At 40.4% G+C, this 15,140-nt stretch overlaps 1 protein-coding gene across 6 annotated transcripts in view; it reads left to right on the top strand.

Moving 5' to 3' along the window:
* PIP5K1B (phosphatidylinositol-4-phosphate 5-kinase type 1 beta) overlaps positions 1-15,140 on the top strand; it is a 168,108-nt gene that overhangs the window by 141,484 nt on the left and 11,484 nt on the right. For 5 of the 6 annotated variants that reach the window (XM_037901862.2, XM_043547685.1, XM_043547684.1 and 2 more), the window contains one exon: positions 6,991-7,108. The exons of the other annotated variant lie outside the window; for it this stretch is intronic. In XM_037901862.2, the coding sequence (XP_037757790.1) occupies positions 6,991-7,108 (118 nt within the window). The remainder of the gene's footprint in view (positions 1-6,990; positions 7,109-15,140) is intronic. 6 annotated transcript variants of the gene reach the window in all.

The raw sequence follows: 15,140 nt of genomic DNA, 5'->3' as shown, positions 1-15,140 counted from the left end.
AGATGAGTAACTGAATCAAGATCCAGCCTCCCGGAGGCTATACATGCTGCCCACTTGCAGCACCTTCTGTAGCAGGGAACAAAACACTGAGTAGGTTTTTAAATGTGGTCTCTTGTGACACCCTATTGTGCTGAAAATGTATGCCAACTGCTGTTTTGATTTACAATGGAAGCTGCATAAAAGTATTGACTCAGTCATTTTCATGGAATAGATCTCCTGCTTCCATGATGTTTACTGATTCACAAGTTCTGGTTTGCAGTTAGCTTAGGTCTGGGAGCACAAAAGAACCTTCCTGTCAATCTACTTCACTTCAAAGCCAGCATTAAAAAAGTTAGTCCTGCTTATTGTTTTTCAGTAGCTATATCTTTGGAACTTAATAGTGATTGCAGTGCAAATAAAATATCATTGATAGTTTCCTTATAATACAATTTGTTCCTTTTTTATAGACCGAAAAGCAGTGTTGGGCTTCAGCAATGATGCCACTGCTGACCTGTATTAGACTAATTATTCAATCATACCAAATGGGCCCGTGAAGAGTGAGTTGTCTCTGTGCAAATATGTACATGTATGTGGATGCATTTTCCACAGCTTTTAAAAGCTCATTTGTTAAGACATCTGTTTTACTGCCCACGTATCCACTACTTTACTTAGCCATTGTGAAAAAAGGCTGTTTTCTGCCCTCCTTCTTTAAGCACTGCCTTTGAAAACTTCATATCCAGGGATGATGTGCTGTAGGCTGCCTCAGAGAAGCTTAATATTCTATCATGAAACCCTCATGTTTATGGGAAAGTTGTCAGTGTGCAGATATTCTAGGTGCTGGTGCATAGGGGTAAACATTGTGAGTATTCGAGTAATGAGTACTTGGTGTCCACTTCATCTATAAAGTTCAGCTATATTAGATGATAGTAACAATACATTACATCAAAACCACCCAGTCGCCCTTATACTGAAGAAACTGTGACATTAATTTGGCCTATATGAAAGCAGTTGATAGTTTCAATTCAGTTCCTACAAGATATGTCCATATTGCCCCCCCCAAAAAATCTATTTATGCTCGTTTTCCTAATTGGCACACTTGCTGGAGTTCTGTGGAGGCATATATTGAATTGGCGTGGAGACTAAATGATCCCATCACTCCTACAGGTAGACCAGAGTCAAAGTTTATTGACAGAGCAGCATAGGGAGAAGCTTGCATTTTCAATGCCATATCTTTTCTGTGGCTAGCATTTTCCAGTATTTTCTATTTTGGGACCTTTTAAATAACAAGTACAATTCAATAAAAATAAGTAAGAATAAAACAGGAGATTTTGTTGAAGAATAAAAATGTCTGTGTTCAGATTTAGGAAGGTTTGAGGGGTTTCCTACCAGATTTCCAGTCTGTTGATTTCCACCCTCACCCTCAAATACGTTTGTCAGATTTTTGTGCTGTCCATTTTTTGACCTAGTCTGACATTGTTACCTTCACTTGTTAAAAAGCTAGGAGCAGTATGTAAGCATGTAAGAGTTGTGCTTTTACATATTTATCATAGGTTTAGCTTAGTTTTGATTATTCTATCAGTAACTTTGTGCCCAATCCCGCAACCCTGATTTATGTGAGTAATCCTTAACCACGACAAAATCAATGTACTTGTTGCATCTCATGTCCAAGGCAGGGTTTTTACAATGCATCTAAGTAGGTAAAGGTTTTACTTTCTCAAGCAATATCTGTTCTAGTGAGAAGGAGATAAAACTAGTCTGTTCACTTGTGTGAATTTACCAGATTGTGCTGAGGAGTAGGGAGGGCGTTCAGCTGTTCTCCATGCTATAACACAATGGCAGATTACAGTACCTCTCAAAGTTGAATCCAGTTGCTCAGCAAACAGTAATGGAAGGCCTGTTTGATTGTCATCATATACCTCTGAAAGGAAAAGACAACCAGAGTACATCTAGCTTTAAACATAGCTTCCAACATAGTTTCAGCATATTGCGTGGTCTCTCCAGCTGTTCTAGAAATTGTCATAACACAATGAAGAAAACAATTTTAGGAAACCTAAATGACTGAGTGGTTTCTGCCATCAGACTGATTTCCAACTGAGGAGCCTTGTTGGCGTAGGCGGTATGTTCGTCTGTATTTCCGTTTAGAGGGTCTGTGTTAGTTTGCTGCAGACAGTGTGTTACTGAAGTGACATTATAGTATTATCAATAAACATTAAACTGCAGCTTAATGTGTGGCAGAATTTAGCTCCTGGCAAAGGCTATAGCCTGCATTCTGGCACCAGCGTGGGTTCCAAATGCAAACTAACGTGCCAGTGACTCAGAATTTCCACTTTCTCCTTTACTCACTTTACAGATTAGCTTCCCAGTACTGACAGTCCTTGTTCACATGCCCTTTCCAGCAATGTTTCCAAACCAGATGCTTCACCTAAAAATAAGACACAAACTTCTCAGGTATATAAATAAAGGGGAGCTTCTACCTGCTGTTCCAGTTTGCAAAGTGCTGATTAAAAAAAGAAAATCTGTAGAAGTTAACATTTTCTTGTAGTATCTTATAGTATCAGTCACATTTTCTGTAATTTTCCAGTTACTGAATGTCCAGGTAGATTAAAATGAAGCTCTGTTCTGCCACAAGGATACTGCAGGTTCCTGTATTACTCTTTTTGGCATCATCAGAACCTTTTTCTGTTCGCTGCAAAATGAAGAGCTGCCTATGAAATGTGAGTGCACCTGACCATCCCTGTCCTGGGACAAAGGTGACATTTTATCGGTGCTGCAAAGGCTTCTGACAACAACTTTTCTGGTGTTGGTTACTATTGTCCCTACCATTGAAGTCCATTGCGCTCCGTTTTATCACACATAGAATCCAGTTTCTCTAGTTCTTGTAACATGGCCAGCCCATTGAGACACTGCAGCTTTTTCACAGTATTTGAGACAGCCTTTATCCTGGGTTGTGCATTCTTTTTCACCAGGTAGCTCGGAGCATGTCTTTTTCAAGGATTTGTTATTGAGCTTTTACTTTCTACCCCACCTTCTATAGAAAGAAAGGAAGGATGCTGATTTCCTTGTTGCTATCCACCAAACAGTGAGGTTCCCCTGAAGCATGGGACCTGATCAACTGAAATCTTATGACCACCTGGGGAAGGCCCCATCTAATAAACAGTTCTGTGCTGGAGACTGTTACCTTGTTATGAATGGCTGCTAAAGGGATGACCTCTGACCATTTGAAATGATAGTCACAGAAGCAAGAGGCAGCTTGCTGTCCATGTAGATACCTTTGGGGAGTTCAGTTACGGGAAGCAATGTGCTGGCTCATGCAATTCCTATTGCCTCATTCCTCTTCCTTTTTCTCCTGCGATGCCTTCTTTCCCTCAGGGTCTTAACTCCCAAACAGATGATTTATCTTATCCTTGGGCTCTTTACTCTGCCCTCTTGCATATATCTTTTCCCTTATATGCATGTCTTTATTTCTCTCCCTACTGTTGCCTCATAGATGTGGCCCTACCAAATTCACAGTCCATTTTGGTCAATTTCACGGTCATAGGATTTTTTAAATCGTAAATGTCATGATTTCAGCTATTTAAATCTGAAATTTCACGTATTGTAACTGTAGGGGTCCTGACCCAAAAAGGAGTTGCAGAGGGGTTGTGGTACTGCCACCCTTACTTCTGCGCTGCTGCTGCTGGCAACAGTGCTGGGCAGCTGAAAAGCAGCGGCTGCAGGCCGTCTGCCCAGCTCCAAAGGCAGAGCTGCCCCCAGTAGCCCCACAGAAGTAAGGGTGTAAAGGTATAATGTTGCCACCCTTCCTTCTGTGCTGCTGCTGGCGGGGCGCCTCCTTCAGAGCTGGGTGCCCAGCCTCCATTCTCCGTCTGCCCAGCTCTGAAGGCAGCGCAGAGGTAAGGGTGGTAATACCACGACCCCCTAAAATAGCCTTGCGACCCCGCTGAAAATCCTTTTTGGGTCAGGACCCCCAACTTGAGAAACGCTGGTCTCCCCCATGAAATCTGTATAGTCTAGGGTAAAAGCCACAAAAGACCAGATTTCACCGGAGGGGAAGGGGGGAGACCAGATTTCATGGTCCATGGTGTGTTTTTCATGGCTGTGAATTTGGTAGGGCCCTACTCATAGAAAGTTCATGGCTGGATGACTGGATTGTGACCGTTAAGAGTAGCTTCTCTTTGTCTTCTCTTTCCACCCTTCTTCTTTTCTTTTTCCCTCCACTGCTGCCTTATACCCACTTCGCTGTTGCATGGTGGGAGTCTACCGTGGAAACCACCACCCTTCCTTGCTCTGTGTGGGTGATGGGCATCTGGTAAGGTGAAGACAGCACCTCTACATATTTTTAAAGATGAAACCATTACTGCCGCTAACTACTGAAATGGATTCTATCTGCATAGTAACGAAAACGACTGGTTAAAGTTCACTAAGTGCCAGAATGAAAATCACAGCCCTTAGCATCGTGTCACTGGTGTTCACTCTCTAGCCACTGGAGGTCTACAGCAACATCAGCTGTAGCAGGAAATAATATACTGGTAAGGAAAGGAGAGCAGTGTGTTCTAGAAAAGAAAGGCTAGTACCAGGTTCTTTCTGGAGCTTTGAATGAAACAATAAACTAACTGGAGTAGAAGTAGAAGATTTTGTTCCAAGTAGTCACAGAACCACCCTTGGCTGATTTATAGGGGGAAACAGCTAAAATGTCCTGACCCAACTCTCACACTCAGTCTCTCCAGCTCCCAACATAGAGGACTTTCAGAATGTGAGCTCTGCAGCTTTTGGGGGCAGGGCAGAAAAGCCACTGTATGTGATGGTGGTGGCGGCAGTAGTCTTATTAGGGCATGAAGGGCTTGTGTTTAATCATTTAAATTATTTCTGTTTAAACATTACAAAACAGCACTGAGAGCCTGCTATAAACTGCAGCCTGCCAGTCTGCTCTGCACCCAGCTGCCTGGAGCACTGTCTTCCAAAGTGGAGGATGACCTTTGGTCTCTACAATCACAGCTGCCCCCATCCTTACATAAATAGCAGCTACCCCACACCTTCTGTGTAATTCCCCTCCTTTCATGGCCGTGTGTGTGCGCCTTTGTACATTCTGAGATTTGAATTAGGCCCCATGAGTTTATTGAAATTTGAAAGCTAAAGCAACTCTTGTTTCTGTTTAATTCTTTTTTTTTCTTTTTTCTTTTTTGCCAGGGACAACATCTTTCAAGCCAGTGCTTTATTTGTGTAAGATGATAAAACATAGTCAACATTCAAGAAGCACTTCCAGTGCTACCCTGGCAGACTGGCTTTATTTATTGTTTGTTTTCTTTAGTTAAATGAAAGTGGTGTGACTGAAATGTTACTAGATGGCATATAAATAGAGGGTCTTATCCAACTTCCCCTGAAGTCAGTGGGAATTGGATAAGCCCAGAAGGAAAGGGAATAAAGCCTTATTATTGAAAAGATACCCAATGCACTAGATAACAAAAGTTAGAATACTATCTTAATGTAATTGTATGCATCTAATACTAGTATGGCATCAGGTGTATTGAGCATTTTTATCCATCCTGTTTTATATTCTGTTTGTATTTGTTTTATATTTTGAGTGTTAATTTTACTGATTCTGAAAAGGAGACGTTAATAATACTGACTAGCGCAATGACGAATACGCTTGTAGTATTTGATGTGCATTTTCTTAGGCATACACGTAGGAGCAAAACCTGTCCCTAGCACACAACCCAAGCAGTCAAACTGTAAACTGGGAAGTTCTTCAGGGGAGGAAGAAATGAATCCTCCTTTCCTAGGTCCTGGAGTGGCAGCACTGTAGGTGGCTGCCTGGAATGTTTGTGGATAAAGCAAGGGTGACCATCTTTGAAAATCTGGGACTAAAAATCTAGGATGGGATTTTTGGCACCACAGTGGCATTGACTTTCAGTGAAAGGTGGGCAGGTCACTCTCTTAAACTCCTTTTGAAAATCCCACCCTTAAGGGACAATTTTTAAAAATGAAGGCCCAAGCTCTTCCTGCAAAAAAAAAAAAAAGTGCAAAAACCCCTGCAGTTTCACACTTCCTTCCTATGATTATTCATTAAAATCAGCTCATTACACCCAGTGGATAAAGAATTAGCCCTACATACGCACAACTGCATTAATTGCACCCACTAGCACCCTTCCATACTTTCTTTTTTTTTTGCCTTGGAACATGCTTTTGAAAATTTTTCCCTGAATAATCCCATATTTGCACATCAGAATTCAATATGGTCAGTCCTCAATTACTGAACTTCCGTTACTCTGAATTGTGTGTGGGTGCAATCTTGTTATGGGTGTTCCCTCACACATAACAGTTAACTTAAGCCAAATGAAGACAGCATTGGTACTTCAGCATAAAAAATAATAGGCTACGTACTCAAACTAATGACTGTTTGTAATTCAGGATGAGTGAAACAGGAAAAACATGATAATCTGTTGATCACAGTATAACCTGATCACATTGGTGGGAGGCTAAAATGTCAGTTTTTCCTTTTCTTTTGTACCAAATTGAAGTAGGGGATAGGGAGTATTGTTTGGACGCTTTAGACTTTTATGTTATGGGGGGGGCTATTACGCTTGTCATTGGGCTTAATTTAAAAATTAAGAGCACAGCAGGAAATTCGTCTCCCAGTTACATCAGGTGAAAACTGGAATACCTCTTCTGACAACAGTGAAGTTACTCCAGATTTACCCTGATGTAACTTTGAGCGGAATTTGGCCTACAGTGTTCAGAAAGAGCATCATTTCTTCCTGATAGCACTTTATTTAATGCAACCCAACCAATAGAACTGTGTGGATAAGACACATTAGTTGTATGTGAGCACTTTTTGCTAACCAGGAATCAGCCATATTTGTACTTTTTGTCTTAAAAAGTATAGTACCGAAAAAGGGGGGAGGGGAGGTTGTAAAATAGTACACAAACATAAGAGATGAAGTTTGTAGGACTTTTTTTCTCTGTATAATTTGCTTTTGTGTTCATTATATCCCCCCCTCCCCCCTGTATTTTCAGTAAAGGGTTACCTTCGAGTTCAACGTTCACCCTAGAAGACAGTGCCATCTACTTGACTTCAGAACAGAGCACACTGGAAATGGAAAATGATAATGCTTCAGTTTTGGATGTCTATTTAGTAAGTTGTCGGACTGTGTTGCTTCCATTTCTTAATTTATGATTTCTTCTAATTTTATTTATGTACTTAAGTGCATGCCCAGCTTTAAGATCACAATAGTCCCACTGAAATATTCCAAGTATTTAAACTTAAGCACACACTTAAGTACCCTGCTGAATCAGGATCTTAAAGAATTCAAATGTTCACTGTGATTATTCACTGTTGTATTCTTTAAGAAATATGCCAAAACATTTCTCAACGTACCTTGGCAATAATAATTTTTTTACAATCTTGTGGAAAAGCAGACTTTTTTTTTTACTTCTCACCTTGAACTTTTCATAGTGTTGCAGCTTAGTTTTCCGAGACCTGAAAACTCATTTCTGCACACAAATATTTGTGAAGAAGAAAACAAGTGGTTTTGCACAGCTGGACTTAAAATAAATAGTGGTTCCTTTTTCACTCTTAATGATGCAGCTGTGGCTGCAGAAGTATGTTGAAGTTACAGCTTTCCTCTTTTGCTATGGTTCCCAGTGAGCAGTCTGTTTTGCTGTACAGGAAATTTCATTATTTGAAGTGAGAAACGCCTTTATAAGCCCACAGTTTGGATTATCTACATGTCTGTGCAATTCTGCTTTTAAATAACTCTGATAACTATGTCTAGGATTTTCAAGGCCCAAAGACACCCAAATTCAATTGGATTTTAATAGGGATTCAGATCCATTTGGAAATCCCAGCATGAAGACAGCATTTTGTAATAAAATCAATACTTGCTGTCTCTCCCTCTGCCACCCAAACACGTTCAATTTCATGTGACAATATTGTGTTGGGTCTATTTTTCTAGGGGGTTTGGGTTTTTAAAATGGAAAATAGAAATTTCCTCAAAAACGGAGCAAGCAAAAGATTAATAGGATGAAGGCAGGAGGTTTTTGTGTGAAACTTTGGCATCAATTACGGTGGAGAAAAAAGGAAACTATGTCTGTGACAATTATTTAGCACTTAGAAAAGGATTATCCTAAGGTTCTGTTTTTCCTGATGTCTCATGTTTCCTGGCTTTCTTGTCCCACAGGATCCAGTAGGCCTGTTACAGTGGTTTGTGTTTCAGATCCCCATGCTGTCCTTGCACTTTACATGTGCTATCACATCTCTCTCCTAAGTAGTTTTCTAGCCAGGCAAAACTGAATGTGTAGAACACCAATTTTATCGGTACTAATTTAATAATCCCACCCATGTAACAGTCATTGCTCTCCACTTCTATACCAGTAGCAAGCAGCCAGTGCTCACTTAGATATAGAACTGGTTTAACTGACAATTTTGTGTCCATCAAGCAATCTATTACACTCTACTCTACTCTATTTGTATAAATCAGCCTTGTTGCTAGTTTGTTGACATTAATATTTGCCACCGATGGAGCACTTGGTAAGGTTGAAAATCAGGGAAAATGGAGATATAAAGAGCATGGATCTCTCTTCCCTTCATTCCCTCCCAAAAAATCCAGTCTAGATGAAACATTTTATTTTGCTTAGAAAACTATAATATGCTTATTTTTAATTATTTGCTTAGCACAAATAGCTACTGGACACTTAAACCCCAAAATAAAGACTACAGTCTAAAAGAAAGATGCACAAAAGACAGAACGTGCTGGGAAATCCAGTGGTGGGAATAACTTAGTTTGGATTTAATTAAAGTGATAAACTTTCTCATTATGACTCTCACAGAGGTATGTATTTTAAATGTATTTTTAGGTTTATTGAGAGACAGAGTGGGTGAGGTAATATATTTTATTGGACCAACTTCTGTTGGTGAAAGACAAGTTTTCGAGTTTACACAGAGCTCTTCTTCAGGTCTGCAAAAGGTACTCAATGTCATAGCTAAATACAAGGTGGAATAGATTGTTTAGCATAACGAGTTAACATGCTGTAAGTGACCATTCAAGGTGAAGGTAACACATTTCATCTCTTTGCCTCTGGGTAAATATACAAAACTGATTAAAACACTAAATTTATTGATCAGTGTGAATGGCAATGTAACTAAAATCCTACCCCTTAGAGAAGACTGTGTACACAGCACTCTGCCCCTTAGGCAAAAAGCCTGGACAAATAGGAAGAACTTAAACTGTGCCCTGAAGGTCGTCAACCTTGTCTCCATAACTCTTTTTTTTATAGTAGAACAAAAGCTTATGTCTCCCAACTGATAAGGGTCTGAGGCCATGTCTATGGTGAAGACACTTGATGCCAGCATAAAATAACCACCTCCGTAGGCGGCAGAAGTTTCTCTCCTGTCGACAGCGCGGGGCACACAAGCACTTACGTTGGCGTACTTATGTCGCTCGGGGGGAGAGGGGGGTGGTTTGTTCACACCCCTGATTGACATAAATTATGCTGACATAGGCTATGGCGTAGACAACCTTATTCTGCATCTGCCAACTACTTCAAAAGAATCAAACGGATGTCCCAGACCAGCACGTCTTGTGACTTTGGATGCTGGAGGAAGGAAGGGTCAGTGACACAGTCTGTATGGAAAAGCCTTTCATTTCTGAAGACCTTATTAGATCATCGTGTATATATAGTTTGAAACAATGGTAAATCTGTGATGAAAATAAGGTTGGGACTGAAGCAGCAGTGATCTAATTTCAGCTTAATTCTGAATTGGTAGATCAGAGTGCACTTCCATTTTCTGTGTTTAGGATCATGATTAAATGGTTTTCATGAACAAAGCACCAACGCTGGTAATTCTAGTCATGCATTTCCTAGGAAAACTAGATGAATCAAAGATGACTACTTTACTTTCAAATGGATTTAAGCATCTGTTGAACATCATCATAAAAGAAATTGACATGAGTCAATCATTAATGGAAAACCTGTTTAAATGTCATTTGACGGTTATCTTAGCAGGCTGGTTAATAATCCTTATCAATGGTTTTGTTGCAAGGCAAGCTTCTAAAACCTTATCTGTTAGATATTCTAATGTGTAATACTTTAACTTGCTTCATTTCAATAACTCCGTTGCCTTACTCCTCTTGCTTTGAAGTGCTAAGCTTCTTAGGATAAAGACATGACTGATCCTATTTTATTAAGTCCTTAATATTCCCTATGAATCAGGAAAATAGTATAATAAAATGGATTTACTACCTACAGGGGTGGGGGCAGAGTACCTAGCTCTGAACAATATTGTGTATAACAAATAATTTAGATATTCGGGTAAACTTGGGGGTTTTTTGGTAGAAATTAAAGAGTTGCAGACAAGAGCTCTTGTTTGTTGGGTGTTGTATGAATGGACAAATTATGGAACTGCACTATTTCATCATAGAAACAGGTGCACATAATCCTGCAAATGTCATCTTGACTGTTTTTGCCATCTGTATCTCCAAGCACAATTGCCAAGCCCTGCAAAGGAGATTTCAGTCCAGAATAGGAGTAATCCAAGCTGTAGGTTTGAGGTGCTGCTTACATGCCATAGAAAGGTAAAGGGGTTTACACAGACAAATGTATAGACCACACCCACCTGAAAACCACCTATATGGCTTCTGTTGTGAAAGGCCTCCAGAGTATTTCATGGATTTTGTGGGGAAGCCAAAATCAGGACAGAGAACTTCCATTTTACACTGTTTCTTTTGGCCATTTGTTTTCTGGTCTTTTTATATGGGCATCAGCCAGCAGAAATTTATTCATAGCTACTGGACCTGATTCTCATCTAATTTTAAACTGGTGTGGAGTTACTCCCTTCCTGTCTATGCTAGTGTGAGATCAGAATTGGGTCTGTTATGTCTAATGTATATTACATGTTGCACTGTGAATGCCTGTGACAAACTACCAATATTGGGGATTGCTAAGGAAGTGTAAAGAACGAGGAGTACTTGTGGCACCTTAGAGACTAACAAATTTGAGCATAAGCTTTCGTGGGCTAAAATCCACTTCATTGGATGCATGCAGTGGAAAATACAGAAGGAAGATTTTATATACACAGAGAACATGAAACAATGGGTGTTGCCATACTCACTATAACGAGAGTGATCAGTTAAGGTGAGCTATTATCAGAAGGAGAAAAAAAATCTTTTGTAGTGATGATCAGGATGGCCCATTTCCAACAGTTGACAAGAAGGTGTGAATAACAGTAGGGGGAAAAATAATTTTTTGTGTAATGACACATCCACTCCCGGTCTTTATTCAAGACTAATTTAATGGTGTCCAGTTTGCAAATTAATTCCAATTCAGCAGTTTCTCATTGGAGTCTGTTTTTGAAGATTTTTTTGTTGTGGTATTGCCACTTTTAGGTCTGTAATCGAGTGACCGAGGAGACTGAAGTGTTCTCTGACTGGTTTTTGAATGTTATAATTCTTGATGTCTGATTTGTGTCCATTTATTCTTTTACGTAGAGACTGTCCGGTTTGGCCAGTGTACATGGCAGAGGGGCATTGCTGGCACATGATGGCATATATCACATTGGTAGATGTGCAGGTGAATGAGCCTCTGATAGTGTGGCTGATGTGATTAGGCCCTATGATGGTGTCCCCTGAATAGATATGTGGACCGAGTTGGCAACGGGCTTTGTTGCAAGGATAGGTTCCTGGGTTAGTGTTTTTGTTGTGTGGTGTGTGGTTGCTGGTGAGTATTTGCTTCAGGTTTGGGGGCTGTCTGTAAGCAAGGACTGGCCTATCTCCCAAGATCTGTGAGAGTGAGGGATCGTCCTTCAGGATAGGTTGTAGATCCTTGATGATGCACTGGAGAGGTTTTAGTTGGGGGCTAAAGGTGACGGCTAGTGGCGTTGTGTTATTTTCTTTGTTGGGCCTGTCCTTTAGTAGGTGACTTCTGGGTACTCTTCTGGCTCTGTCAATCAGTTTCTTCACTTCAGCAGGTGGGTAAAGGAAGTGAAGTGCCATACTCCTGCAGTCACTTTTCCAGGAAGCCCATTGCTGATCACAGTCCTGGTTAGTTTCACTCGGCATTAGAGGCTGTTGCTTCTTAAACTCTTAAAGCTGGGTAGAAATGCAACTGCTCTCCTGCAGCTGCTGTTCTGAACGTATGATGAGGAGGGATGGGGAAGACAAGTTTGAAAGCACGTTAATGACAAATGTAAAGGTGACCATATTTTCAAAACTGAAAACCAGAAAAATTATGTGATGACATTTTTTCAGGTTGTGAAAGAGACACAGAAAAGGACATTTCCTTTTGTTACTGCCAGGTTCTGACTCAGAGTGGAGGATTTTTTCCACTAGCTTATCATTATGAATTAATTTATCATGAAACATTGAACAAGTGTCATTAACATTCTCTCTGAGCAAAAGAACAACTTTAACAGTGTCTACATCATTCAATTTTTCTTTTCACTCCAAACACTAGTCATTACTCTGAAACCTCATTCCACTATTTTGTTCCTGGTAAATAGAGCAAATTCCACATGTATAACAATATTTTATGAACAAATATGTTGCGACTATAAATAAGCCAAATATTTTGATGATTGTAGTGGGGGAAAAAACAAGGCATTTCAGGTGTCATAAAAGAAGTTCCTGAGACTCCAGGACATTACATGAAAAATTGGGACATATGATCACTTTAATTGGTGTCCTACTTCACATTAAAATACTTTTGTCAGATTTTACTGTAAAACACTGCTGGTTATTTTATTTTCCTGTTAAACCTTTTTAGTCCAGATACTAAATTAATCAAATGTAGAATTTATTCATAATACATGACTAAGCATGCTTCATGCAGAATAAGTTCAAGGCAATCACAGTGGTTTCCAAATATTCAAGTAGTGTAAGAATGGTGGGTTGGTGTCAGATGGCTAAAGAATATGTTTTCAGTCAATTAATTTTTGAACTTATAAATCATAAATAAAGACTTTTTAAAATTGAAGACTCCAGAAAGAGGCATTTGTATGAAATCCATGAATTTTTAATAGCTAATTATACATATTTAAAATATCAGGGTGCTTTTTTTGTTATGGAAGATGCAGTTAATTGGTAAAGCAAATAATAGAATGAAGGTAAATTTCCAGCTAAATGTTAAGCATAAACGTATATTTATGATTAACCATAAACAAAGCAACAAAATAAGAGATAAACAAAACATTCTTATATAACTAAAAATATAGAGAATGAGTGCAACAAAATAATTTAATCCCTCCTTAAAATATCCTTGTTTCTTCTTTCCTCATCTGATAGGGCCAGTGATACTGAGAGTTTCTATTTGCCAAACACTCTGCATAGTGCAAGTAACACTCTCCATTATCTTTATCTTTGCACAGAACCCATTCTGAGTAGTATAATCATTTCTTTTAGCAATACAACAGTGTCATATAAATGTGGAATTTATTTGATTTTTATAAATACTGTGCTTTATTGTATATTTTGAAAATAAGGGTAAACCCTTTAGCATGTGAGCTTTAGTTAGAAAAACAAGCCAGAGGTTTTATTACAATCCATTTATTTTTAACGCTCGTATTGTATACTCAAAACTTTCTCTTGATTAAAATTTGAATATACACAGTGTAGCATTATGCCTTAAATGATGTGTGGAGTCAGATACTGTGTACACATAGAATCATAGAACTTGAACGGACCTCAAGAAGTCACTTAATCCAGTCCCCTGCATTCAAGACAGGACTAAGTATTATCTAGACCATCCATGACAGGTGTTTGTCCAACCTGCTCTTAAAAATCCCCAAGGATGGAGATTCCACCACCTCCTTAGGCAATTTATTCCAGTGCTTAACCACTCTGACAGTTAAGAAGTTTTTCCTAATGTCCAACCTAAACAGCCCTTGCTGCAATTTAAGCCCATTGCTTCTTGTCCTATCCTGAGAGATTAAGGGTATGTCTACACTACAAAATTAGATCGATATTATAGAAGTCTATTTTTAGAAATCCATTTTATACAGTTGATTGCATATGTACACACTAAGCGCATTAAGTCGGCAGAGTGCGTCCTCACCACTGTGCCTAGCATCGACTTACGAAGCAGTGCACTGTGGGTAGCTATCCCACAGTTCCTGCAGTCTCCGCTGCCCATGGGAATTCTGGGTTAAACTCCCAATGCCTGATGGGGCAAAAACATTGTCACGGGTGGTTCTGAGTATATGTCGTCAGTCGCCCCTCCCTCCATGAAAGCAACAGCAGACAATCGTTTCGTGCCTTTTTTCCGGGCAGACGCCATACCACGGCAAGCATGCAGCATGCTCAGCTTAGCTCACTGACAGTGCCGCTGTTGTGTCCTGGGTGCTGCTGGCAGCAGACGGTGCAGTAGGACTGCTAACTGTTGTCCTACACTGCTTCCGCTGCTACTCTGCTCTGCTGCTATTGTCTCAATAGCAAATTTCTCCATGTAGTCTATCATGGGCTCCCGGATACGTGCGTTCTTCCTCAGGAAATGTGCGTGGTGCTAACCGTCGTCCTCCACCGCTTCCGCTGCAACTCTGCTCTCATGAATCCACCTCGCAGGTCCTTCTTGTGGCATCCGTCAGCCACCGCTTCCACTGCAACTCTGCTGTCCTGCAGACGCCATACCATGGCAAGCATGGAGCCCGCTCAGATCACCGCAGCAGTTATGAGCATTGTAAACACCTCGTGCATTATCCTGCAGTATGTGCAGAACCAGAACCTGCAAAAGCAGGCGAAGAGGCGACAGCAGCGTGGTGACAAGAGTGATGAGGACATGGACACAGACTTCTCTCAAAGCACGGGCCCTGGCAATTTGGAAATCCTGGTGGCAATGGAGCAGGCTCATGCCGTGGAACGCTGATTCTGGGCCTGGGAAATGAGCACAGACTGGTGGGACTGCATAGTGTTGCAGGTCTGGGATGATTCCCAGTGGCTGCAAAACTTTTGCATGCGTAAGGGCACTTTCATGGAACTTTGTGACTTGCTTTCCCCTGCCCTGAAGCGCAAGAATACCAAGATGAGAGCAGCCCTCACAGTTCACAAGCGAGTGGCGATATCCGTCTGGAAGTTGGCAACGCCAGACAGCTACCGGTCAGTTGGGAATCAATTTGGAGTGGGCAAATCTACTGTGGGGGCTGCTGTGATCCAAGTAGCCAACGCAATCACTGAGCTGCT

This window comes from Chelonia mydas, chromosome 5, assembly GCF_015237465.2.
Source record: "Chelonia mydas isolate rCheMyd1 chromosome 5, rCheMyd1.pri.v2, whole genome shotgun sequence".
In the NCBI taxonomy this organism is placed as follows: Eukaryota; Metazoa; Chordata; order Testudines; family Cheloniidae; genus Chelonia; species Chelonia mydas.
This window is presented reverse-complemented; position numbering and strand designations above follow the sequence as displayed.